The sequence below is a fragment of the Amblyraja radiata genome, chromosome 27, assembly GCF_010909765.2.
Source record: "Amblyraja radiata isolate CabotCenter1 chromosome 27, sAmbRad1.1.pri, whole genome shotgun sequence".
NCBI lineage: Eukaryota > Metazoa > Chordata > Chondrichthyes > Rajiformes > Rajidae > Amblyraja > Amblyraja radiata.
The window spans coordinates 13670356-13697433 of NC_045982.1; the positions used below are offsets into that span (position 1 = coordinate 13670356).

The 27078-nt window shown below is 41.3% G+C and overlaps 1 protein-coding gene across 3 annotated transcripts in view; it reads right to left on the bottom strand.

The window, feature by feature from the left end:
- Nucleotides 1-7468: 7468 nt before the first annotated feature.
- rcan3 (RCAN family member 3) overlaps nucleotides 7469-27078 on the bottom strand; it is a 106883-nt gene continuing 87273 nt past the window's right edge. For all 3 annotated transcript variants that reach the window (XM_033045177.1, XM_033045178.1, XM_033045176.1), the window contains 2 exons: nucleotides 12336-12507; nucleotides 7469-8754 (listed from right to left, as the gene is read on the bottom strand). In XM_033045177.1, the coding sequence (XP_032901068.1) occupies nucleotides 8597-8754; nucleotides 12336-12507 (330 nt within the window). In that variant the 3' untranslated portion in view covers nucleotides 7469-8596. The remainder of the gene's footprint in view (nucleotides 8755-12335; nucleotides 12508-27078) is intronic.

Here is a 27078-nt window from a genome sequence, read left to right on the forward strand (position 1 = left end):
GATATATAATACTGATATACATATTGGAATCAAAACGCACACGGCCTAAGTTCATGTTGGTTTTTGTTCTTTGGAAATGTTCAGTTACGTGAAATAGCCTTTTTATGACTCCAATGTTTGCCTCTGCAGCCAAAATGTGCACACAATCTGAATAAGATATTCCAAGTACCTGTACTGAACATCCCATTGATAAGACCTGTCTGGCTTCCATCAGAATTGTTGCTTGACCAAGCTACGAGTGGCTCATCCAAATGCCAACTTCCAGCAACAAATTGAAGTGTAGGAGAGGAATGCCAGAGGGTGAATTGGTAGAAAAAGAAGACACCTATGACAATATAACACCAAAGAACAGAATATTTTACACAGTTTTTAACAAAAGCAGTGACCTTGCCTTTTTTAACAAAAGCAGTGACCTTGCCTCAGTCACAATGAATAGCTTTACTGAGATAAGCATTTAAAGACCACGTTTGCCTTGTGAATCTCAGGTTAACTAATTTAGAACTGCATTTGCTGTCGGCTATCTGCTTCTCAGTTTGTGAATGGTGAACGGCAGATAAAATAGTACATTCTCAATACAAGGATGCATTCTCAGCCCCCATCAAACGCATGGCCAAATTCTTCTCTACCTCCATTTACAAGTTTGCAGACAACACTATTACAATGATCTTGAACAATGATGAGACAGAGTACAGGCAGGAAATAGAGAGTTTAGTGAATTGTACCAAGACAACCACTTCTCCCTCAATGCTAGAAAGATGAAGGAAGCGAGTACATGCCCCAAGCAGAATCAATGGTGCAGAGTGAAGATGGTTGAGTGCTTCAGGTTTCTTGGTGTAAATATCATCAATAATTAGTGCAGGACCAACCTCATTGAACCTATGGCCAAGCAAACACATCAATGCCTCTATTTCATCAGAAGACTAAGTTTGCCATGTATCCAACAACTCTTACCAACTTCTATAGTTAGACCATTGAAAGAATCCAATTTGGATGCATCACAGTTTGGCTTGGCAACACCTCTGCCCAAGACACCAAGATATGGCAGAGAGTTGTGGATGTAGCACAGTCCATCACAAAGGCTAGCCACCCCACAATTGATTTCACCTACACTTCTTATTGCCTCTGGAAAGCTGGCAACATAGTCAAGGACGTTTATTGCCCTGGTCCTTCCCTCTTCTCCCCTCTCCCATGGGGCAGAAGGTTCAAAGGCTTGAAAGCACATTTCACCAGATTCAGGAACAGCTTCTTCCCCACTGTTAACAGACTACTGAACAGTATTCCTATAAGCTAGATTGAAGTCCTGATCTACCAATCTACCTCATTGCAAACACTGGACTCTCACTATAAATGTAACATTATAATTCTGTAACAATTTATTCTGCACCCTGGTATCATGCATACTGCTTGATTATATTCATGTGCAGTGTGATTAGATTGGATAGCACACACACAAAGTTTTCACTGTAGCTTGATACACATGGCAATAAAATACCAATTCCAATCTAATGTGCAAGGAAACAATTAAAAAAGTTGGTAGGGAAAAAAAACATTTATATGTGACACTGAAGCACATGGTCATGGGATCATCTATCAATGCCATCACAAAGACCTCCCAAATGTTGCCTGACACCATTGATATGAATGAATGGGACTTTATTGTAGCGTGTAACTAGCGTACAGTGAGATATTTTGCTTTGCATACAACCTAGGCAGTTAATGTGTCATCAGGTTTTGACGCTGACAACATTACATGTTAAATGTAGTCTTAACTCAGAGCTTGCTTACGATTTCCTGGCTTGTTGGGTATGGTTCACCCGCAGGGAATGAACTAGACATCCCACCTAAGATCCATACCAGGCTTGTCCATGCACCATATCATTGAGAGGTGCCTATTATACTACCTAAGCGGAGGCTTTGTGCTGGCTCCCGATTGCCTATCAGAACCAACTTTGTCATCCCGAACTTTGTACTTTACAACATTCTGTGTCCACCTCCTCATTCATTCATGTTTTGTCCTCCTGTTGCCACAATACTTGCTGACCAGCACTAGTTCTTCATTAAGTCATGTTTTCAAAACCCTCCATTGTATTACTCTTCCCTTTCTCTTCAATCTACAATCTCTGGAAGTCTCTCTCTAAACCTGCCTCTTTCCTTCTGACTTAAAAACATACATTTTGACCAAATCTGCTCCGATATCGTTTAATCTTTAATTCATGGGATGTGAATGTTGTTGGGCAAGACAACCATTTGCTGTCCATTCCTAAAGGCCATTTTGAATTGTGCACCTTCCTGACAAAGTCTGGGGCTGTTTAAAGAACAGTCATGGATAAGGATTGCAAACTCTCACAAACCAGGTATCTTGTAAAAAAAAAAAAAACACGGGTCTCGTCATAGCATTGCCACCAAGAATCATACCAGTTTATAAACCAAAATTAGTTTTTCACTTGAATTTAAATGTCCCTCCCTCCATGGTGGAATTTAAACGTTGTGTCTGAATCAAGATCCAGACTCCTCACCAGTTGTTGTTGTTGTTTGATAACGCTTTAAATTGCCTAGAGATGGTTTGCTACATGAAGGTTGCTATAAAGTGGAAGCAATTCCTTGATTTGAATCGTGCAGTTGTTCATCACACAAAAAATCGCTGCACATATTAAAGATTAAAATGCTATAGTAGTTGCCAGGGGAAATGAGAGGGGTTGGATGGCGTGGGATGTCTTGGAAAATAGGTTTTACAAATTAACAATGCATTTTCTTTTCAAAAGGGCTAGCTAAGAAAATAATCTATTTGATCTGTAAAGCTAGTGCCTACACAAAGTAATTTGATCTGAATTGGCCTCAAAGAAGCATTAGAAAATCTTATTGTTATCTTGCTCTGAATCAAACCTGTGCTGTTTTCAAAATGCCACGTTTTGTCATCAGGGTTCACTTCAATTTATTTTTGGTTATGACCTTTTAAAGAGAAATATTTCATGTTCAAGTTTAAATGTCCACAATAATTTTCATTAAAAACAGAAATATAAGTTGCAAACTAACTTTAAAAAAAATAACAATTACCTTCTGTGCACAAATAATTATTGTGTTGTGAACAATGAAGGATAACATTCATGCTTAATAATCTACAATGGCATCCTGATAACATTTATTTAATGAGGTTTGGTATCTGTGAACTAATAGTCACACAATTTATTTTCATCTTGTGGAACTTGTGGGTAAAACACTTATATCTTTTCTTTATTTTGTAATTGTTTAAATTAATATTGCAAGGTATTAACAAATAGGAGTAGACATCAAATAGCACTGACATGTTTCGATTGGGTTATGCTAAGTTACTCCACCATTTTGTGTCTATCTTCGGTATAGACCAGCATCTGCAGTTCCTTCCTACACAATAAGGCTAGTTTATATTTTGCACAATGTCAATAACACAAGTTTTTCACCAGATTTGGCCCTGAATGATCATAATGAATAAAATTAATTTTTGCATTCATAAGATACCGTGAATATCTATGCTGGATATATACCTGTGTTTTTTGTGCTATCCACAAGAGAATTTTATGGTACCTTCGGAGTAGGTGACACTTTGGGTCAAGACCCTCTCGACCCGAAGGGTTACCTATTCCTTTTCTCCAGAGATGCTGTCTGACCAGCTGAGTTGCTCCAGCTTTTTGTGTCTAGATTTAAACCAGCATCTGCAGTTCTTATGGTACCTTCATTGTATCTGGGCAATTATAATTCCCAACTCCTGTATCCCTTCCCGGTTTCAACACCTTCCCAACATATACAGTATGGGATGAAAATCACTGAGAGATTTATGATCAATGCAAAATAAATAAGCAATATGTGCCAGAAATCGAATGATTAAATTTTATTTAATACCTCGAACCTGGGAAGAGTTATTACGGTGCACTTAGATCATTTAAAAGTGGTAAAATATCTATTATACCTCTGTGTGAGCTGCACAGAAGAAATGTTATCTAATGTAAATATAATAACCACTTTGCAGTAATGGCAAGTTTCTGCTGCTCTCTGAGAAAGATAAGGGATCCTGAGTATTACAGGGTTTAGGCTGTACAAATATATTATCCGCTCAAGTCAATGCTATCTGAAAATTTTCCATTATTCACTCATTCCATACAATCTGTTGCAAAAATAAAATTACACTCTCTATTAGGCTAACTGGTTAGTGCTGTTAATAATATTGAAGAATACTTTAAAAAAAACTCTTGGAATTCCAGGCAAGTTGCAAATGATGACATGGTTCATATATGTTTATTATACTTTCACCAATGTTCTGCTGTCATCCAGCAATATACTGTGGTAAGTGTAAGATTATTCCAAAATTACTAAAGCGATTTTGCATTTAAAAGGGCATAAATATACACTTGCATGCACCCTGCAAACTAAACAGTACTTGTCAGTTACAGCATGAAATTGCATTTTTATTATAGTTTACTCATTACTTTCAGATTTCATTGCTTAAATGGGGACTATTACATCCAGTTAGTTAGTCAAGGTGGTTAGAGCCTGTACTGTGATGCCAGACAGCTGTGCCCCATATATTGCTGCTTGCACCACTCATCATAATTTCAAAACAATGCATTTTTTTATAATGGACATGCACACATGCATGATAAACATAAACGATAATGAAACTGAAGCTCAGCTGCCTATTAAGCAAATTTGGTTGTGGATTCAAAGAATTATCTTTCACTTTTGGGATGTATAAAACCGTGAGAGGAATAGATCGAGTAGATCACGGAGTCTCTTGACCAGGGTAGGTGAATCGAGGACCAGAGGACATAGTTTTAAGGTGAAGGGGAAAAGATTTAATAGGAATCTGAGGGGTAACGTTTTCACACAAAGGTGGGTGTCTGGAACAAGCTGCAGCGGAGGCAGTTGAGGCAGGGACTATTCCAATGTTTAACAAACAGTAGACAGATACATGGATAGGACAGATTTGGTGGGATGTGGACCAAGCACGAGCAGGTGGGGCATGTTGGCCACTGTGGGCGAGTTGAGCTGAAGGGCCTGTTTCCACGCTGTATCACTCTTTGACTCTATGACTCCTGTCCTCAATGTGAGGATGGTGATCATAGACTTATCACACACAAAACATTCCATACATTAATATCAATGTCCTGACCCCAGGTAATGTCTATGGCATTTATCTGACAATTACTTTAAAGTGCCTCAACAATATTTAAGCTTGGGCTATAATTTATCAAATTATAATACTGTGAAGTTCAAAATGTTATGCTTCATATTGCCTTTAAACAATTAATACTCAATTAAATCTGCAACATTCTTAAAGCTGAATGGTAGACGTAAAGTGTACAATTAATATTTTGTTTTCCTAATTAACATTTATATATATATTATGTTTTTATATGAAAAACTGTGGTATTTAGAAGCTTTGTTTTAGGTTGGGACAGGGTTTGGTAAGAGAGGCTTATTTCTCACTTGCAAGTAATTTAATATACTCAAAATCTATTCTCAGTCTCAATTCTGTCTATGTTCTTGTGTGTAGAATGGAAATATCTTTTTCCAACGTAACATGCATTTTGGTACATGCATCATTTATAAATGAGTTTCTAGTATGAAAAAGTACATAACTATTAACCATACGAATACAGCATCAAGAGACGTCTGTCTTGGAACAGCTGCGGAGATTGATTTCTAATTCAATGCAATGCAATAAAGGCAGTGATATCTCCATCACATTAGCAAACGTTATTCGTGGACATACTTCCTTATGGAAATTTGAAGAATAGGATTTATCTAACATGAAACAGGCTTTATTTTTATTTTTCGTCAGGATAGGTCAGTGACATACCTTTAAAACAGCTTAAGATGCACTGCCCTCTGCTGCTGTCAATGGACCATGGGCGGAATACGTATTACTTCATGTTATGCAGAATGGGTTTTTAAGAAAAAAATACTGGGTTTAGATGTTTCCATAAATTGTTGCCTGATAATCTCAACCACATATTTCCAACATATTCCCATTTCCAAGATAGAAATTTGCATGACAAGAACAAGCCAGAAAATAACATTTATTTTAAAAGGAAGGTAGTCTTGACTTTCCTACTTTAGAAGTAAATTAGATTATACAAACCTAATTCATGTAACAAAATGAGTACATCTGAGGTAGTTTTACTATGATTATCGCATACTGATAGATTAATGTTTTGTGTGTTTTGCAGTCAAAAGCAAATAAAATGGAGGAATACCTGGACACCAGCCTCCACATGTCCCTCTGATGTTACATTGCAAGCTCAGCATAGAGTAGTCAAGAGTATCACCTCATGCTCTGATTTGAAGAATTATCAGGCATCATTGGGACTTTGTAATAGTGGGGAGGATTGGTTAAACCTTTAATTTGTTCACATTACTTTATGATAAAGGAACTTACATTCATTTCAAATAAAATATGTGATTTGTGAGTGTAATTCCCAGCAGGCTAAATTAATGGGGCTGTACTGTCACATACACAACTTTCCTCAAGATGCAATAAAGAGAAGACAAAATACAATAATAAGCTGTTCGAATGATAACATTTATTAGTTTAGATGTTCATTTTCCTCTCAATCACTATTTAAATTAATGTTGATCTGAATTTCCTAATTACAAAGAAACTTTCCCAGTTTCAGAGATAAACGACTACAGATCGTGTAATTCAGCATTCTAATCTGTTGAATCTTCAAATTTAATTACTGCTAGAAGGGTGATTAGTTAATAGCATTGCAGCCATTAGGCCTTGTGTATTGTTCATATTAGTAAGCGGCTGAAATCGGCCACACGTTAAAACTACTGTTTTTACACTGGGTTTACCGAGAGAAAAGGCGAAACATACGTCCACATCGTCATTCCAAATGGATCTCCTGCACTTTCTCACGGCTAAGACCAAAGCTACAGCAATATATTCCTAACAACTTGTCATCGAATGACCAGGGGTGTTCTGTATAAATTCAATGCAATGTGTCTCAGTTTTACTTTGTTATTGACATTGACTTCCCTGAATGGAAATGTTTCAAACTCAATCCATTTAGATTGAAATATCTACTCAAAAGTAGAGATAGTCTGGCAAACGTGCAGGTTAGATTGTCTCTGTTTGTAATTACTGTAATACCATTTATTTATATGTAATATGTTTAGGTTATACCGATTTTCTTGATGATTAGGCAATTTTTCTCCAAAATATAGGAATGTAGAAGAATGTTTTAAATATTGAGACCACTGTGGAACAATTCAGGCATGCAGGAAATAAATCCAGATCAGATCAAAGTGGTGAAATATTTAGCAGCATTGATTTATGTAATATGGCCTTTCAAGAGTTATTCATTCGATATCATGGTTGAAACTTTTTAACCTTGGCAATAATTTAAAACTCAGTTTTGAATGTTACTAATTGTACTGTGTTTCAAGGTGGCTTAAGTCAAATGTAATCAATTCCAATCTTTGATCACCATTTCTCCACTGTTGTATTATTTATTCAGATTTTTGCAATAATTATCAGCATCTGTCAAATATGTTTCACCAGAAACCACCCAACAGCAAACATATGATCCTCAAAATATGAGTAAGTAACATTGTGTGGCAATTAATTCATCGTTATCCATTAAATCTGGAAATTTAATGTGAAATTGCAAAGCTCAGGCAGCACATCAAGTTACCTTCAACAATTGTAAAAAATAGTGTAATTTATTTCAGGTTATCATTTCAAGACATATCACGTCTTAAATCATTATTGTTAGGCAAGCATCATTGAATAGATGGTTATCACTGGTATCTCATTAACTGAGCAACTCTATCTAGATTTAACTTGTAAATAACACTTGAAGTGCGAACAGCTATGTCTTTCCTAAACTTTTTTTTTTGGTTTTGTTTCAGCCAGCAAACTGACCTTAAAGAAGACAAAGACAGAAGACATGCATGCACAAACTGCACAAGGCTCATAACGTCCCCCCTGCAAAAGCAAGTAGTATTATATATTTCACCACTGCAATGTTGTGGAGTGGGTGAGGAGAGCAGAGAATGGGGGTGGGGGAGACAGCAAGGAAAAATGTGAGTGGAGAATCCCTCATATTTGGAGCCCCATCCACTCACAATATAATTAGCAAGAAGTTTTAGAACACAGGCGCCAGAGCATTTACTTCCCCCTTATGTGGTTCATAATAACATACAAAAACACACATGCACATACAAGAACAGTGATAACAATACTGCAATAAGAGACAATAGCAACATTTACATACCCTGCATCTGTTAAGTGCTGAAGAACAGCTCTGAGTGAACACTGGATAACAGCATTATGGATTTGAAGCTATTTTGGAGAATGGGGAAGGGGGGGGATGCAGCCCATAAACCGTTATGCCATTTAATTCCCCATCAGCACACTTATATTGATGAAGCCTCAATATTCTGGAATAAAGCTTCAACACCACAAATAATGGAGTCCTTACAGTTGTTCTTTAATTAGGCAATCACCCAAATCTCAATTTTTTTTTAAAAACAGTCCTCAAGAAAACAAGAGACAGCTGATGGAGTGTCGCTGCAGAGAATGATCTGGTCTCAGACAACAGGCAGACAAGACGGTTCACTTCTTCCCTGCCGGCATATTATCTGGTCGCCTTGTTTGAACCATTTGTTGTTTTGGTGCCTTCACTGCACCTTCATCCTCATTTTCACTATCGCAGATATGTACGACAACGCTTGGAGTACCCTCCGACCCTGTGTGGACCTCGTACTTTTCACCTACAGCACAAAGAGGGAAGAGCAATGATGTTATGTTAGCCAATGAAAATAACCCCCCCCCCCCCAACCTTTTACATAATGAAAGCGAAGCTGTCTCTGATAGGGCTGGTGTATGAGCACGCATTCGAATGAGCTTAGATAAGAGTCAGTAGTGTCCGTGAACATCATTATGTGAGCTTTAGTATATCATCCCAGTCATACAATTGCAATATTTATTTGATTCCAGTCCTCTATTTGAAATAAAAAGCTGGATTACTTGAACTAATTCATTGGAGTCTGAGGATATTGTGGAGCATGTGAAAGCATCGTCACAAAATACATCCGCATGTGGCTACATTAAACAGTGCTCATGGCTTCATTAAGTCTGATAGAAGAAAATATAAACAGATTGTTTAACAAATTAGAGCACACAACCCAATTGAAAACATCCATTCAGAGGCTCAGGAAATGCCTCAGCGCCTTTCAAATGGGAACAGAAATAAGAGGAGGTGGGGGGGGGGGGGGGGGGCGAGGTGGGTGCAGGGAAAGGGAATAAAACGTGTGAGATCTCACTGGAAAACAAAAGCAGCGTGAGGAACAACTCACAGTCTATGGGAAATATCTTGCAGTGATTTATATTGTGGAAATGAAATCGTGGCTCTTTCAATTCAGTGACTCAAGGCAAAAGTTAACTTTCACTGATTCCAAATGAATTCCAACCTCCAACAGATGACCAAAAATCTAAACGTACTTGGTGGGTGAAAAAAAAAAAAAGATTAGTGCAGCTTTGGTGAATTGTCTGAAGATGGAGATGGAGATGCTCGATTTACAATGTTATTCCATTTTGGGTGCCTTGTGTTTTTGGGATCTTCTGATGGAACACTCGCCGATATGTTGGATGGGCAAGGACTCTGGCGATCTCTGGACCACTTTGTCTAAGGTACATGGGGAGGTCATGTGATGGGCACCCACGAGTAGGGGATGACATGCAATACTCAGTCCTCCCAGGGGACTGGCAAGGAATCTCTTGGAGACATTTCCTGGCTGTGTCCTTTAGACACAGCTAAGAAATATGGCCTCTGGTTTCCCAGCTAATCATGTCGAGAAAAGGCACATTATAAAATATTCGTCTGACCCCATTATAAAATAGATTTTCCTCTCCTCAGCCATGAGACCAAACCTCAAAATTCTATTCCTTTGCTGAAACCAGCCCAATTCCAGTCCTGAACTGCACTCTCACCCCAGCCCTGGATGTGGCTTCAAGTCCCGAATTGAATTTTGAGCAAGAAATTACAATCCTTTCCTGTGAATACAAGGTTTTTCCAGGAGACCCGAGTTCCCCAACAAGGAGGCTGCAGGGGGATTGGGCTCATCCCATGCAACCAGTCTGACTGGGCGGAAATCCTGGGAGGGGGACCTGTCCCCCCCCCCCCCCCCCATGTTTTGAGAGGTGGGGGACAATTCCCCCCATGTTTTGTGACCTGGGAGCTACAGCCAGTCTCAGGTCGCCTGCGTGCCCCAGGACTGGCTGTAGTGCCCAGGTCAGCTCGCCTGCCCCACACTCCATAGACATGCAGGTTTGCAGGTTAAGTGCTTTGGTAAATTGCAAATTGTCCCTAGAGTGTTGGATGTTGCTAGTACATGGGGTGATTGCTGGTCGGCGCGGACACTGTGGGCCAAAGGACCTGCAGTTCCCAGGTTGCATCGCCTGCACCGGGAATGGCTGTAGCGCCCAGGTCGGGTCGCTTGCCCCAGGTCTGGCTGCAGTTCCCAGGTCACCTGCATGTCCCAGGACTGGCTAGAGTTCCCAGGTCGCGAAAACTAATTGATATAAATACGCCTGCGGACTGGATGATTTTGAGTTGCGGGCTGGACCGGCCCGTAGGCCGTAGGTTGCCGACCCCTGTCCTAGGCGTCAAGCCTCACTGTGTCCCTCCCCATGTTTTAAAGCGATTTCCGCCCATATACCCAGACATGGTAAACACACCCAGGAGTCCTTGATCGAATACTGCAGAGAAACATGCAGCCCAGACATGGTCACGAATATAGGTTCATGGAGCTACACAGCATGGAAACAGGTTCTTCGGCCCACCTTATCCACGGTGACCAGGATGCTCAACTGTACTAACCCCCCTCGCCTGTGCCTGGCCCATGTCCCTCAACCTTCTCTATGTTTTGCTCTGAAACGAGTTTCAGTCATGCAACTACGAAATTAATTTGAAAAAAACTCCTTGAAGTTAAGATATTGAACTTCTAGGCACCAGTTTTGTACCTCATCATATTGTTTACCACCACGTATTTTGTGAAAGTCAACATTAGATGAGAACGCCTATTCAAACTGCTTGTGATTTTTTTCCATCAGGGCTGGTGCTATTGACCAGCAGAGGGCAATGAAAGCTGTTAAACATAGATTGTCTCCAGATTTTGCCGAAATGTCCTCTCTGTATTTTTTTTTACCATATTGCATTCACTTCTATTCAGCTAGTGGTAATTCCTTTGCCTACTGCCAATAAAACTTAAAAATCAAATACTTACATCTGAGGCATTAGTAGAATGGATGGCCAATTTGAGTCGGGCCAATTTGCAACTAATGTCAAACCAAATGCACCTCAAGATTCAACCAGGTTGCCCATAGGTTTTAATGAAGATCAAATCAAAACAATAAACTAACAAAAATCCTGAAGGTCTTTACCAGTCAAATCAGAAAGCTCTGATGAGGAAGACTCAGTCAGAAGATATGCCAGGTTGGTAGCACAAAATGTGCCATGATTGCAGTATTAAGGGCCTGTCCCACTTACGCGATTTTGTCCGGTGACTGCCGGCACCCGTCATTAGTCGCAGCAGGTGGCCGAAAATTTTCAACATGATGAAAATCCAGCGTTGACCAGAAAAAGGTATGACTCTTTGGGCGACTACTCATGACTACACAGGCGTTACCCCGCGACATGTCCGCCACCTGCTGCGATTAATGACGGGTAACGGCAGTCGCCGAACAAAATCGCACAAGTGGGACAGGCCCTTTAGCCCTTTGCACTCTGCTTCCTAAATCTGGAATATATTTCAGAGGCAGAACAAATGGATTGAATTTTGAAGGCAGACTACAACATACTGGTACGATTATACAATGCGTTTGGTGCAAGTGATGAGGGATGAATTTAGTGGGGAAACACTACTCCTTGGAGAGGAATGATAATGCCCGGTAATCTCTCAAAAACATTATTTCCAATCTTTTCTTATCCATTAATGGCAAAACATAACTTGTTATTCCAACGTTGTTAGGGCATGAAAGATTTATGACTTTACACTGCGGGCTTTTGAAATAGCACAGCATATTTGTGCCCAGTGCTGTCTATAATGAAGCGACTCAGTTGTATGGATTTAGAGCATTCTCACCTTGTTCTTGTGGAAAAATTCTCTATCGGACAGATGTTTTGGTTCAGAAGTGAAAAATTATGCTATTTGCTTCACCACAATTAATTATGAAGAATTCAATTGAGACCATCACAGTATTCGGACAAACTTTTAAAAAAAAAATCCTCAGAAACGTGTGCGAATTCCACATAATCCTTCAGTGCTGCTGTATTGATAACGCTATTTCTCACCTGGACCAAGAGTAGCAATTGCACGCAGCAAGTCGTAATTAATGGTCGGAGTAGCATCTTCAATTGGACGCCACCCAACTGGCGGCGAAGCAGGAGGGGAGATGAGGAACTGTTTCATAGGTGGTGGTGGAGCCAAGTATGAATTGTTGGCACGATCTTGGGTATCCTGGACCTGCAAAATAAAACCCATTGCAAAATGGACATTCTGTTCACCCACACAGCTGGAAATAGTATGATAGTTAGGTTGCCAAACCAGAAAAGGAAAATGCTTCTTTCAAAATTACATCGCTACTTTTACTATTTAACATTTGTCAAGGTTTTTCAATACTCGTTTTTTTTTTTCTTTGAACAGAGCATTATATACAATTATTTCGAAGTCTTGAACAAATAAAGCCCACAGGACTCAAATGTACTTTTTATACTGGCCAACTGTATCAGTTAAATCTATATTGGACACCTTGTTCCCTTCCATTTCCAGGAGGGCATGTAATTGCCTCTATTTTCAAGCCCTGCTTCAATAGCTTCCACAGCGACATGTTGCCCTATTTCAATATATATTTTATTGAAGAAGTTCTGTTTAATTTCCTGCCTAACTTTTAGCCTGCAACTTCTGAAACTTCCACACATCGCAATTCAGCCCTTTTTATTTTCCAATCAGAATTATGGAATGTCAGTATCTTCACACCATTTCCTTGCATTGATCCTTTAACCCTTGCTTAACCTAAAACCAATCAACACAATCTTTCTTGAAGTTTTAACTTTCTTGGGATAGTTACTCATAATTTTTTTAAACTTTACTAACATTTCCTTTAATAACTGCACCCTAATTTTAAGATAATTCTCCTTTGTTCTGCTATCTTCTCTTCAAATAATATCAATCCATCCCGTCAAAACCGACAATAACCTTAAACAACCTGCACAAATTAAACCTCAGATAGATACAAAGTGCTGGAGTAAAGGGGCTGTCCCACGAGCAAGCGACCTGCATGCGGCAAGCACAACCAAACCGGAAGCGGGGGCCGCGCGGAGGTCGAGTGATCCCCGTACAGGACCGGTCCCACCAGCATGCGCCTGCATGCGGCGAGCGCGACCAAACCAGAAGCGGGGGCCACGAGGAGGTCGAGTGAGTGACGTGAAGTTTGAGCGAAGTCCGCGGGAAGTTCGCGCGTGACATACGGCGTCGAGACGCTGTGCACGCCCGTCGAGGCGGTGCGTACGGCGTCGAGGCGGCTGCGGGTCGGCAGGCCGTTGCCGCACGGAATATTTGAACACTGTCAGTTTTTCGGAGCCCCGTGCGATGTCGGGACCAGCTCCGCACAACTCCATACGGCTCCGGCGATTGAAGTGGGACCGGCCCCGCGAGGCCATACGGCTCAAGCGACCACGTTAGGTCGCGCTTGTCGCATGGAGTCGCATGCTCGTGGGACGGGCCCTTAACTCAGTGGGTCAGGTAGCGTCTCTAGAGAAAAGCGTCACCCATTCGTTTTCTCCAGAGATGCTGCCTGACCCACTGAGTTACTACAGCACTCCTTGTCTATATTTGGTATAAACCAGCATCTACAGTTCTCCTCTACAAATCAAACCTCAATTTTGTATACTTGAGGAAATACAAACTTCATTTATACAAACAGTCCTCTTAATCGGGACCTTTTAATCCAGGGTTTCTCACTGAAATAAATAATGCATCAGCAAGCAGCTCGGGTCAGGGTCGTATACTGTTGGAGAGGAAATGAGTGGGCTTGGGGTCAATGGCAGCGAGAGGTGGGATGAGAATAAACACTCAGAAAATAACCTAAAGTATGGAGACGACTGCAAGACAATAACAATTTTGGATTCCCTGACCCTGACTAAGAAAGACCTGGCATTTTACTTGAACAAACTGGATACAACCTACTACATTTAGATGCAGAAATCCACTTTGTAAAGTTTGTTGTGACCACACACACACATCCAAAGGCCTCTGTGCACATGCACTTCCTATACAGAGAAGACCAGCATCTCATTTCTGGAGGCGTATTATCAATGCACAATGTATCCAAGTCACATTTAATGTTCAGGACTTTCTACAAAATCTGATCACGCAGCCTACATTAGGCCACAGAATTTCTGGCTCTATATATTTCCAAGGCGTTAAGTCTCTCGGGATTATCTTTCCAGATTTGCCTCCACAAATCTTGATATTTTTGCTAAGACTTTGCCTTCTTAATGTGTCTCTTTAACTTTTTTTATCTCTATGCCACCAGGACAAACAAAAATTGCAGAATTTCTTGTCCTAGCAGATTGAGCAGAAAATTAAAAGAATCGCGGGCCTGAACTATAGGGATAGGTTGGGCAGGCTAGGACTTTATTCCTCAGAGGTTGAACAACATGGCTTTGAAATGTCCCCCTTTATTCCATGACGTTCTGACTTAACTGAGCAATGCTGAAATTAATCATTATTTTTTTAAATATACACCAAGATAAAAAGATTTGTCATAAGGTGAACCAAAATCAAAATGACACAGCACATTTCTGATATGCATCATCAGGAAATAGACAAGAACTAGAGGATCAATGTATAAACTGCTGGAGGAATTTAGTGGGTAAGGCAGCGTTGAGGAGAGAAATGGAGAGTCGATATTTTAGGTCTACCTGGAACGTTGACTGTCCATTTTTCTCCACAGATGCTGCCTGGCCCAGTGAGATCCTCCAACTGTCCCCCTAATTACATTTTATCTCTGTATGCTTTGTTGTCACCTTCTCCACGCTAACAATGATCTATTGTACATTTTCCTTGATCTCCATCTCCTTTGGTGTTTCGTTTTCACACCTTGCCTTTCCTTATCTCCGTGTCTCTCTCTCCCCCGACTCTCAGTCTGAAGAAGGGTCTCGACCCAAAACACCACCCATCCGTTCTCTCCAGAGGTGTTGCCTGTCCTGCATTTTGTGTCTATGTTCGAGTTCCTCCAATAGTTGTTTTTTATTCCAGATTCTACAGAACCTCATGCATCCAAGACCGAGTGATGCAGCTTTAGCAGTATCATCCAGATCTATGGCAACAGAGCCAATATCTGACATCTCCACTCTGGTCCGGTGACCTCTGATCAACAAGCATCCTTTTTATACATTCACAAGATTTGGCAGGAACAAACAGTAATCAGTCTGAGCAAATGACGGAGAAAACTGGGACTCCTGGATCCTGGTTTATTTTATGTGAGGGGTGGGGGAGGGGTTCGGGGGAAATCTTACGTTGCCAGAGATGCAATTGTTTTCCGGATCGTACCTCCGGTCGCTCTGCGGCCTAACATCATGGAGCTGGTGGCCTTGATCGAGACTGACTTGATTGAGTCCCACCCTATGGACGTACCATTGAAGCCTGCGATCCTTTGCCTGGGATCGACACTCCAACTGCGGCCTGTGGATTTCAACATCGAGGAGCTCGCAGTCTCAGGCAGAGAATGATGTTGGGATGCTCAAAAGTTGCAGGAGGTTCGACTAGCCCCGACCTGGAGTCCGAACGCCCGGCGCTGGGAGCTGAGATCCCCCCGATGCGGGAGCTTGATCGCCCCAACGCAGAGGGCCTGACCACCGGCTATGGGAGTCAAGATCGTCCCGTCAACGGCCCGAGGCCCCCGACCGTGGGTGAAACAAAGAAGGGAAAAAGATTGAACTTTTTCTTTCGCCTTCCATCACAGTGAGGAATGTGCAGGAGTCACTGTGGTGGATGTTTATGTTAAAATGTATTTTGTGTATCTTGTTGCTTTTTATTGGTAGGACTGTATGGCAAATCAAATTCCTCATATATTGCAAAACATACTTGGCTATGAAAATATGATTATGATGATCCCCTGAACAAGTCTGTGAACAATGAGATCCTGTGTAAACTACAAGTAGTGCTGGAAAAATGACTTTTGTGCCTCAGATGTGTGATTTCAGAAAAGGAAATGGTGCTTGATCACTGACTGTCACAGGAACAGTATGAGACCTGGATATGAAGACATATTAGGTAATAAATTTGATTCCAAGCAAAACTGGGTAAGGTCAAAGAAAAGACTGGTAAAGACAAGGAGCTACAGATGTTCTCACAGCAAGACCTTCACCAGAAACAAGCACAGCCAGCAACAAGACATCATTAGCGAATGAGAAGTGACATGTCGCCAAAAGGTGTGCTCTATTTATTGTCTGAATCTCAGGTTATCATAACCAAAAGAATGCAAGGAGAATAACTCCATAAGATGTATGTAGATCACATGGCTACAGAGAAATGCAAGCTCAGAGCTAGACCAACTGTAAACCCTCAGTGCCAAGGATAGAAAAAAAACCCATCAACGATGAAGAAACGGCCACTTGGATACCACGGATATTGATTTGGTTTCACACAACCAGGATTATTATCTTGTGCCTGTTGAATGCTATACTCCATGTGCCCATTCACCTAAAGGATAAATGATTTGAGATCCATAAATATTTATCCCAGCCAAATAAATCATAATTGCCGAATAAGGAATTCTAGAGGAACTGGACAATGGATCCCAAACTATCAAAGAGAGAATTTACAGAATTTATGCACCATTGGGTCCATCACCTTGACCTTATCCCCATAATATCTGAGGGGATGTAGTTTCACTTAGAGGCATATCCAAAACGGACAACAGGACCCTGAACAAAGCCAGGGATAAAGGAAGTATCCATCTTGTCTTATTGCTACTCAAAACTGCAATGAATTTGTCAACTGTGCCACTGAATGGTAAAAAGTAAAAGGCAAGGCAAGGGAAGGGAAAATATATCCTCTAGAAAACCAAACAAAAGGCAATGGTTGTGTGATGCACAAGTGAAAGGAAGCTAATACCTCAACAACCACACCTCCTGCATTGTTTGTTAAGAGGGTAACGCGTGCATTGCATGATCAGGAGGATGATCACAGGTTACAGAAACATAGCTAGATTCCAAGATATCAGTAACTGATATCCCAAAGGCATAACATGTATGTGGGTGGGCATCTTCAATGTCCATTAGCAGTAGATTGTACTGCTATACCTACACCACTGTAGGCCAAGTCCTGATGGGTTTTGTTGCCAGACTAAGTCCACAGCCATGGATGGACAACATGACGAGAAATGTACGATTAAAATCGCCTTGTCCCCAGTTCATGAACACCAACCCGTACATACAACCAAGTGTATGGGAGTCTGGCAGGATGGATTTACTGGCTGCTCTGGGGCTGCAGGCAACTTCTTGACATCAGCTGGAATTATACTTAATCAAATGGATACATCAGAGTTTACACACTGATACCCATTTTGTCAAGCCTATCTAGGGACACAGTCTAGACCAGCAGTCATTGGCACAATCTATAACTTCACACCTGGCTTAACTCAACCTCCATCATCAGACTCAAGCCATGGACCAACTCTAGTTCAATGAGGGATTGTTTGATCGATGGAAAGATACAGCTTGAAAATAGTTCCTTCGAGTCTCATGTGATCATCAACCACTTTCCCATCGACTCCCTATGCATTTGCAGAGGCCAATAAACCTGGAACGTGCAAACACTACACAGGCAGCACCCGAAGTTGGGATCGAACACGGGTCTCTGATGCTATGAGGCAGCAGCTCTATCAGCTGTGCCACTGTGCAAGGCATTCTAGGTGTAGCTCAATGCATGCCAATAAGTAGTCATCCTGGTGAAGCTGTATTATGGGATTATTTGCACACTAAATCACAAGCAATCGACAAGGATAAGCAATGGATTGGACTCAAGCTCTGCAGTGTTGCCATATCTAGTATTTTAATGAATAAACAGCAGAGGGAGACTGGAAATATTCTGCCGTCTCTCTGTGATCGCAGGGCTGGAGCCAAGGATGAAGCATTTCATAACCATGTTCAGCTGGAGGTGCTAACTGGATGATTCATCTCAGTTTCCTCCTCAGATCCGAAGGTAGTCTTCAGCCATTTTGATTCAGGCCAGATAATGTCATCAAATGTCCCATAACACTAGATACAGCACAAGATAGGGACCATGTAACGTTCTGAAGAAATGTACTTCAGAACTAGCCAAACATTATTCAAAGTTGATCCAGTGATTCCCACACCAGCCTCCACCCTACAATATGGAATATTGCCCAGGTATGTCAAAACAAATCAAATCCAGCAAATTACCATCCAAACAGCATACTGTGAATCATCAGCAATGCAATTGAAGGCGGCATTGACAGTGCTATTAAGCAACACGATCCTGACCTACCGTCTACCTCATTTGAGATACTTTGACTATCGTTAATCACTGGACTTTATTAGTTTAAGTTTAGTTTAGAGAAACAGCACGGATACAGGTCCTTTGGCCCACCGAGCCCGCACCGGCCATCCATCCCCGTATACTTACATTATCCTACACACAACACACTAGGGACAATTTACAATTACACCAAGCCAATTAACCTACGAACCTCTACGTCTTTGGAGTGTGGGAGGAAACCGGAGATCCCGGAGAAAACCCACGCAGATCACGGCGAGAACGTACAAACTCCATACATATAGCACCTGTAGTCAGAATCAAACCCGATCTCTGGCGCTGTGAGGCAGCAACTTACCGCTGCACCACCATGCCACCCAAAAATTGCGCTAATTGTTATTCCCTTTATCCTGTGTCTGTGTAGTGTGAACCTCTTGATTGAAATTGTATATAGTCTTTCTGCTGACTGGATAACACGCAACAAAAATGCTTTTCACTGTAGTGGAGAATCAAAACTTCTCACCTTTTAATTCAGAAGCATTAGCACTGTGGTGGCCTTTTGTAATCTGCCACTACAAGCACCAGAGTCCTAATAATCAACATTCTTGTGGGTTACCATTAACCAGAAATTCAACTTGACAAATAATTACTGTGAGGAGCTGCCTAAAAGCCAAATGGTCTTTGCAATTAAGATTACAAAGGTCACATTTATCAAATATAGGCGTCCTAGTTTGCTGGTAGGGCTTTTCACAAATGCTGTGTGACAGTTGAAAGTGACAAAGTGTCAGATGTGATGTATTTCAGCACAGCCAACCTGCAAGGATCCTGAGCAGGAAGGTACACAAAATGCTGGAGAAACTCAGCGGGTGCAGCAGCATCTATGGAGCCAAGGAAATAGGCAACGTTTCGGGCCGAAACCCTTCTTCAGGATCCTGAGCAGTATCAGTGAGAGTGGATGCTGACCCCGAGTTTGAGAGCACAGAGGGATTTTGCATTCACACCTGGTAGGGGGGCATTTGATTGCAGTGTGGGACGTGCAAATGTGCAGACATTCATAAAGAGCTCTCAAGAGACCCTCTGTGCTGACCTGTTCCAAGAGTGCCTATTTGAACATTAGAACAGACCTTCGCTTGAGAGTGAATGTGTGATGTTTTATACCCCTGCTGCTCAAACACAAACCAATTCTAAAATGGCTCAAACCAGAAACATTTTCAGTGATGCCTGAAAACTGATTCATTCAATTGAGTTGAATTCAAAAAGGTTGAATTGAGGAGAAGACATTTGTTCACAAAATTGGCCATTGTTACCCCAAAGACATGTTATTTAAGAATGGTACAATGAGATTAAATTCTACAGATCGCCTTGGGGTGTGGTTGATGATTCAAATGCTGTATTAAACACAAGCCTTTCTTTTACCTGTTCATTTTGCATTGTTGTTTGTTTCTCCTCTGCGTTTTCTGACTTACTATTTGATCCATCAGCAAAGTCCTTTCTTCTCTGGGCATAGATAGATGTAAATTCACTATTTAAAAACTGTTTTATTCTATCGCCATCAATTACTGCTATCTTTAACAATTTTAAGTGGATTGATATTTTATTTCAGTTACACCAGCATAAACATACCTTAAATAATCTAGCACTTTATGTCATTTTTGTTACTTTTATCAACTCCCATTGTCTAACCTTATGTACCCAATTAACCAACACAAATTCTCTGCAAATTGACAAAGATCTCTGTCTTTCCCCAGCTCTGCTGTATCAACAGCTGACCAAAGCAATAAATGAGAGAATGCCTCAAGATATTATTGATATGGATTTCCTGATAAAATTTGTCATCAGCGAAAATCCGTCAGAGGAAAATGTAATCCAAAACACTGCAAATGTAGGATATCTGAAAAAAAAAAATGCAGGATACAAATACATCGATAGATGCTCCTGAACACATCATCAGTGATGTAACCTGGGGTCATTGGGTGTTTCGGGTCTTTCAACATCAGACACCCTCACCCAGGCGACCCAGCCGTGGTTGATCAGACCACGACTTGTGTTCAGGTGGCATTCGCTCTTCCCCATGGACCTCCTCTCCTGATCCAGAGCCATCTCGAGGCTTTCTCCGCTGCCTCTGTGGTGTTCTTGATGGCCTTTCTCCTCGCCACTCCACTTATGCCCAGTGCACTCAAGGCTTTGTAGAGCGATTGCCCTGCAAAACCTCTGCAGCCAACCAGAAAACTTATAGCAGGTCCGCAGGGTCCATGGAGAAGGAGACAAATTAATGGCACAGGTTACTGACTTTCATCCGGCACCAAGAGCTAGAAAGTACACATTTTAAGCTCCAAACAAAGGGAGCTCAAAGAGAATAATCGCATGTTCATAGGGGCAGAATTAGGCCATTCGGCCCATCAAGTCTACTCCACCATTCAATCGTGGTTGATCTATATTTCCCTCACAACCCCATTCTCCTCCTAACCCCTGATACCCATACTAATCAAGAATCTATCAACCTCCACCTTAAAAATATCCATTGATTTGCCCTCCACAGCCTTCTGTTGCATGTCTGAGATGGTGGAGACCTAGAGATGGAATGGTCATTCCATCTCTGGGGAATGAGAGACGGTTGTGAGAGGGTGGTGGGCACATAACTTTGACCTCAGGTGCTGTTTGTGTGGTGTTTGCTCGTTCTCCCTACGACTGTGTGTTTCCTCCGCTTTCCTCCCATATTCCAAAAATGTTGGGGTTTGTAAGTTAATTGGCCTTTGTAAATTTGCCTCTAGTGTGTCGGGAGTGGATGCTGAAAGTGGGATAACATAGAACTAGTGTGAATGTGTGATCGATGGTCGGCGTGGACCCTGTGCTCTGAAAGTCCTGTTTACACAGTGTAGTCTACTATCAATCAATAGCTGATCTGCCTTATGTAGGTGTAAAGAGAAGGGGATGAATGGAGACAGAGAGAGAGAGAAAAAGGAAAAGCAACGCTGGAGTTGTGAGATACGGCCTGCTTCAGTTGCCAGGAAACTGAAACAAAGAGAATACTGGAGGTCAGGCAGCATCACTGAAGGCACACACTGAGGGCACAAACAAGTTATTATTACAGCTTGTTGACCCTTCATCAGAACAGGCTCGCAACTGTTATTGGAATTTAAATTTCCCATTGCCAAATTATTTTCTTTAAAAAGGCCTTCTTGAGCAGCGTAAATATATTCCTTCAATATCTGCCAACACTTTTAAAGTGAAAATGTTTCAATATTTGTAAACAGGGTGAAAAATAGAATGGAACAAGAGGATCAGATCGTGACTAAGAAATTAACATTTTCATGCATTTACTGATAAAACATTCTGTTAGCATGAAAGGGCAACTTTATTTTGCAGTTTCTTTTAAATTTAGCGAGTGGAAATTATTGGAGGATCGATATTTAGAGTGTTAAATTAAAAAGATGATAATCATGAAAGTGTGTGATGTTTAAATATATTTAGTATTTTTCAGCCTGCCTTTACTTTTTATTTTATTCAAGGGTATCTACATATATCTTTATATGTGACTCTTCTCCCCCTCCTCATTTAACATTCCATGTGTGTTTCCATGTTTCTGGATTTGAATTCGGAAACGCCACTTACTTTAACGGTAGTCAGTAATATAACGGTGAGGTGGGTTGAAAGGGTCTGTTTCTGTGCTGTACAAGTTGCAGCACTGATTTTATACCTGGCCCAATGACTTAACAGAAGTAAAAAAGTGAATTATTTGATCTCATTAACCTTCCGCAAGGACACGTTAGGTTAACATTTCCACAGATGTGCTGCTATAATAATGGAGAAAGTCAATAAGCTGTAACTCTATTAAAGTCAGGTTTAACCCCGAACGGAGAGGCAGTTAAAATCACCCAGAACACTGCAGAGGAAACATTCACTTCCTGCAGATTGTTTTTTACATTCTCCTCTAGCCAAGTTAGGAAGGACACCTCTCATCAACTGTGGCGCTTCATTAACTATGCTGATCGATGATGTTATTGAGGCCAAACTACTGTTTTAACAATATTTTACTGTATAGTTTAACATGCAGGAAGGGTGGAAGGTTGTTGCATAGGCATCTGCCTTCTTCCCACCGAGCCATTTCCTGATGGTCCACTGGTTCCTGCACTCGCTCACTGACCAGCTACCACTCAGACAGCTTCAGGCAGAAACCTAAATGGACCAGCATAGATAAGGTCCGACAGCTAATCTCACTCATGTCTCAACGTTGTGAGCGTCTGGCAGCTTGTTGTCTGCTTCAAAGTAAAACGAACTGAACTGGTTGATCATTATTTTTTAGAGATACAGCGTGAAAACAGTCCCTTCAGCCCACCAAGTCCGCGCCGACCAACAATACACTAGTCCTATCCTCTAGAGGCAATTTACAGAAGCCAATTAACCTACAAACCCGCACGTTTTTGGAATGTGGGAGGAAGCCAGAGCACCGGGAGAAAACCCACGCGGTCACAGGGAGAATGTGCAAACTCCGTACAGAGAGCACCTGTAGTCAGCATTGAACCTGGGTCTCTGATGCTGTAAGGCAGCAACTCTACCACTGCGCCACTGTGCTGCCCTATACAGTATCCGTAGCCAAACACAGTACTAACTTTCATTGCACCTGTAGTGCCTTGGCTGGAATGTGTGATGAGTTAAACTACTTGGCTGTGTGGCAATGGGAAATTTTGAGCCAAGCTTACATTTTAATTTTTGAAACCTTTCTTGGAAGGTATGCCACCAAAATATTGTTTGGCAAGTCAGTTGATTTAATTCTAGAAACTGGGCCAGGTGGTGCTGGCATGATTTGCTGGCTGCATTTGCTGACTGAAGTACTAGCAAAGATGCCTTTGAAGTCTGAAGAAGTGTCCTGATCTGCAACATCGCCTATCCATGTTCTCTAAAGAAGCTGCTTGACCCGCTGTGCTATTCCAGCACTTTGTGTATTTTTTATGTAAACCAGCATCTGCAGTTCCTTGTGATTACATTTAATTCCCTTGCCTGATAATATCAGCAGCATGGATTGTCTGCTGGTATAACCACACTAGTGCCACTCCCAAAAGTACTGTGAAGCTAACAGTAAATGGGCTGCATGTTGCCCGACTGTAGCTTACGAGATATCATGGCCATGGACGTAATCAGCTGCATTGTTAGCTATGCCTACGCATGAAGCATTCAGACCCGCTCCTACATTTGCTCTCAGATAGCAGCGTATTCACCAAGGCACCAACACCTGGCAGCTACACTGCAGATCTGTTCCCCGTGGATAGTGCCTCCTGTAGGTAAACCACCATGTCATTAAACACATCATCACAACCAACAGGCAAAAGGGTTGCAGGCCACACAGCTCCATTATTTTCCCATCTACGATAGACTGGAGTTAATTTTACAGGCCCCCATTCAGATTTTTATCCTTAAACCATCCAGTGAAGTTTTCAACAAACTGCCGCTTTGTTAAGTGTGGGAATGAACTGCAGATGCTGGTATAAACCGAAGAAGGACCCAAAACACCGCGGGACAGGCAGCATCTCTTGGGAGGTGGAATGGGTGTCGTTTCGGGTCGAGGCCCTTCTTCGGACTTTGTTAAAATTGACTTCAACAGTTACTCACCCGCTTTTCCTTTGCTTTTGACATCTTCATTGCTTAGTGGTATATCCCGAGGCAAAACTAAGGTTCAGTTTACCACAGTCAGATTCAACACCTGCTGAATTCCCCCATTACCTTCACTATTCTTTATTTTTAAAAGTCAGATTATTGTAAAGGTGTTAGAAATGTAGACAAGATAAGATGTCAGCTTAGACATTGGAGTTTGTGTATGTAAATACAACTTGAACTAAACTTTCAAGATTAATTATTTAAAATTTCAATTAACAATATACCTCCTTAAAAAAAGCTAATAAGTGGCAACTGCCTGATAGAATATTTAATTTTATGGCCCAATGTACAGCCCCCCCCCCCCATCTGTTAGTGAACAATGGATTGTTCCTTTGATGACATCATGGCTTTAACTGCAACTCGTCACCTTTACATCACATTCCCCATCCATATAATTGGGGGAAAGGTAGGAATGTGTTGGTAATAGAATTAAACTGTAAATCTTCGGCTTTGCACACTGAAAAGTACGGTAAATAGCTAAACACACATATTCTCGAATTACAATGGAAAAAAACCCGAAGTTAACTGCCTGCAGACGCTGGTTTAGACCAAAGACAGACACATTAAGGTGGATTAACTCTGCGGGACAGGCAGCATCTCTGGAGAAATGGAACAGGTGACGTTTCAGGTCGAGACCCTTCTTCAGACAGAGAATCGGGGGAAACGGGAACAAGAGATATAGACGGTACTTACGACAAATGAATGGAAGATATGCAAAAAGCAATGATGAGCAAGGAAATGTGGAGCCCGCATGTCGTACTAGTTTTACTGTCGTCCTTTTGAGTTCCACTGTCTGTATAACTCGTTATCATCTATCCCACAGCCAACAATGGACCATTGTGGGCATCACATTTCTTTGATTATCATTGCTATTTGCATACAGTGCCCTCCGTAATGTTTGGGACAAAGACCCATCATTTATTTATTTACCTCTGTACTCCACAATTTGAAATTTGTAATAGAAAAAAAATCACATGTGGTTAAAGTGAACATTGTTAGATTTTAATAAAGGCCATTTTTATACATTATTGTTTCACCATGTAGAAATCACAGCAGTGTTTATACATATTACCCTTCATTTCAGGGCACCATAATGTTTGGGACACAGCAATGTCATGTAAATGCAAGTAGTCACGTTTAGTATTTTGTTGCATGTCCTTTGCATGTAATGACTGCTTGAAGTCTGCGATTCATGGACATCACCAGTTGCTGGGTGTCTTCTCTGGTGATGCTCTGCCATGCCTGTATTGCAGCCATCTTTAGCTTATGCTTGTTTTGGGGGCTAGCCCCCATCAGTTTACTCTTCAGCATATAAAAGGCATGCTCAATTAGCTTCAGATCGGGTGATTGATTTGGCCACTTAAGAATTTACCATTTTTTAGCTTTGAAAAACTCCTTTGTTGCTATAGCAGTATGTTTGGGATCATTGTGTTGCTGTAGAATGAACCGCCGCCAATGGGTTTTGAGGCATTTGTTTGAACTTGAGCAGATAGGATGTGTCAATACACTTCAGAATTCATTATGCTACTACCATCAGCAGTTGTATCATCAATGAAGATAAGTGAGCTAGTACCTTCAGCAGCCATACATGCCCAGACTATAACACCCCCACCACCGTGTTTCACAGATGAGGTGGTATGCTTTGGACCTTGGGCAGTTCCTTCTCTCCTCCATACTTTGCTCTAGCCATCACTCTGATATAAGTTCATCTTCGTCTCATCTGTCCTCAAGACCTTTCTCCAGAATTGTGGTTGCTTTTTTAAGTACTTCTTGGCAAACTGTAACCCGGCCATCCAATTGTTGCGGCTAACCAGTGGTTTGCATCTTGCAGTGTAGCCTCTTGCAGTGTAGCCTCTGTATTTCTGTTCATGAAGTCTTCTGCGGACAGTTGTCATTGACAAATACACACCTGACTCATGAAGAGCGTTTCTGATCTGTCGGACAGGTGTTTGGGGATTTTTCTTTATTATAGAGAGATTTCTTCTGTCATCAGCTGTGGAGGTCTTCCTTGGCCTGCCAGTCCCTTTGCGATTAGTAAGCTCACCAGTGCTGTCTTCTTAATGATGTTCCAAACAGTTGATTTCGGTAAGCCTAAGGTTTGGCTGATGTCTCTAACAGTTTTATTCTTGTTTCTCAGTCTCATAATGGCTACTTTAACTTTCATTGGCACAACTTTGGTCCTCATGTTGATAAACAGCAATAAAAGTTGATGGAAAGACTGGAGGAAAGACTAGGTGCTGAACGCCCCCTTATACCTGCATTAAGGTGGCAATTAAACACACCTAAGCAATTATAAACGCCTGTGAAGCATGTGTCCCAAACATTATGGTGCCTTGAAATGGGGGGGGACAATGTATACACACTGCTGTAATTTTTACATGGTGAAACTAAAATGTATAAAAATGGCCTTTATTAAAATCTGACAATGTGCACTTTAACCACATGTGATTTTTTTTCTATTACAAATCTCAAATTGTGGAGTACAGAGGCAAATAAATAAATGATGGGTCTTTGTCCCAAACATTATGGAGAGCACTCTATCTTCCATCCATTTGTCCTAAGTACCGTCGATATCTCTCGTTCCCCTTTCCCCTGACTCTGTGTCTGAAGAAGGGTCTTGACCTGAAACGTCACCTATTCCTTTTCTCCAGAGATGCTGCCTGACTCACTGAGTTACTCCAGCTTTTTATGTCCATCTTACGTTAATTGTCTTCTGACATGATCCATCGGGTTAAGAATCCTGTCCATTTCTGGTTAGTTTGAAGCAGTCAAAATACTTGTGTGGTATGACCATGAAGATCGTACCAAGGGTTTTCCAATCCTCGTGACGATTAATTGCAATTCAGTTGCACTAATGACTTGTTTTTACATTACAGGCGC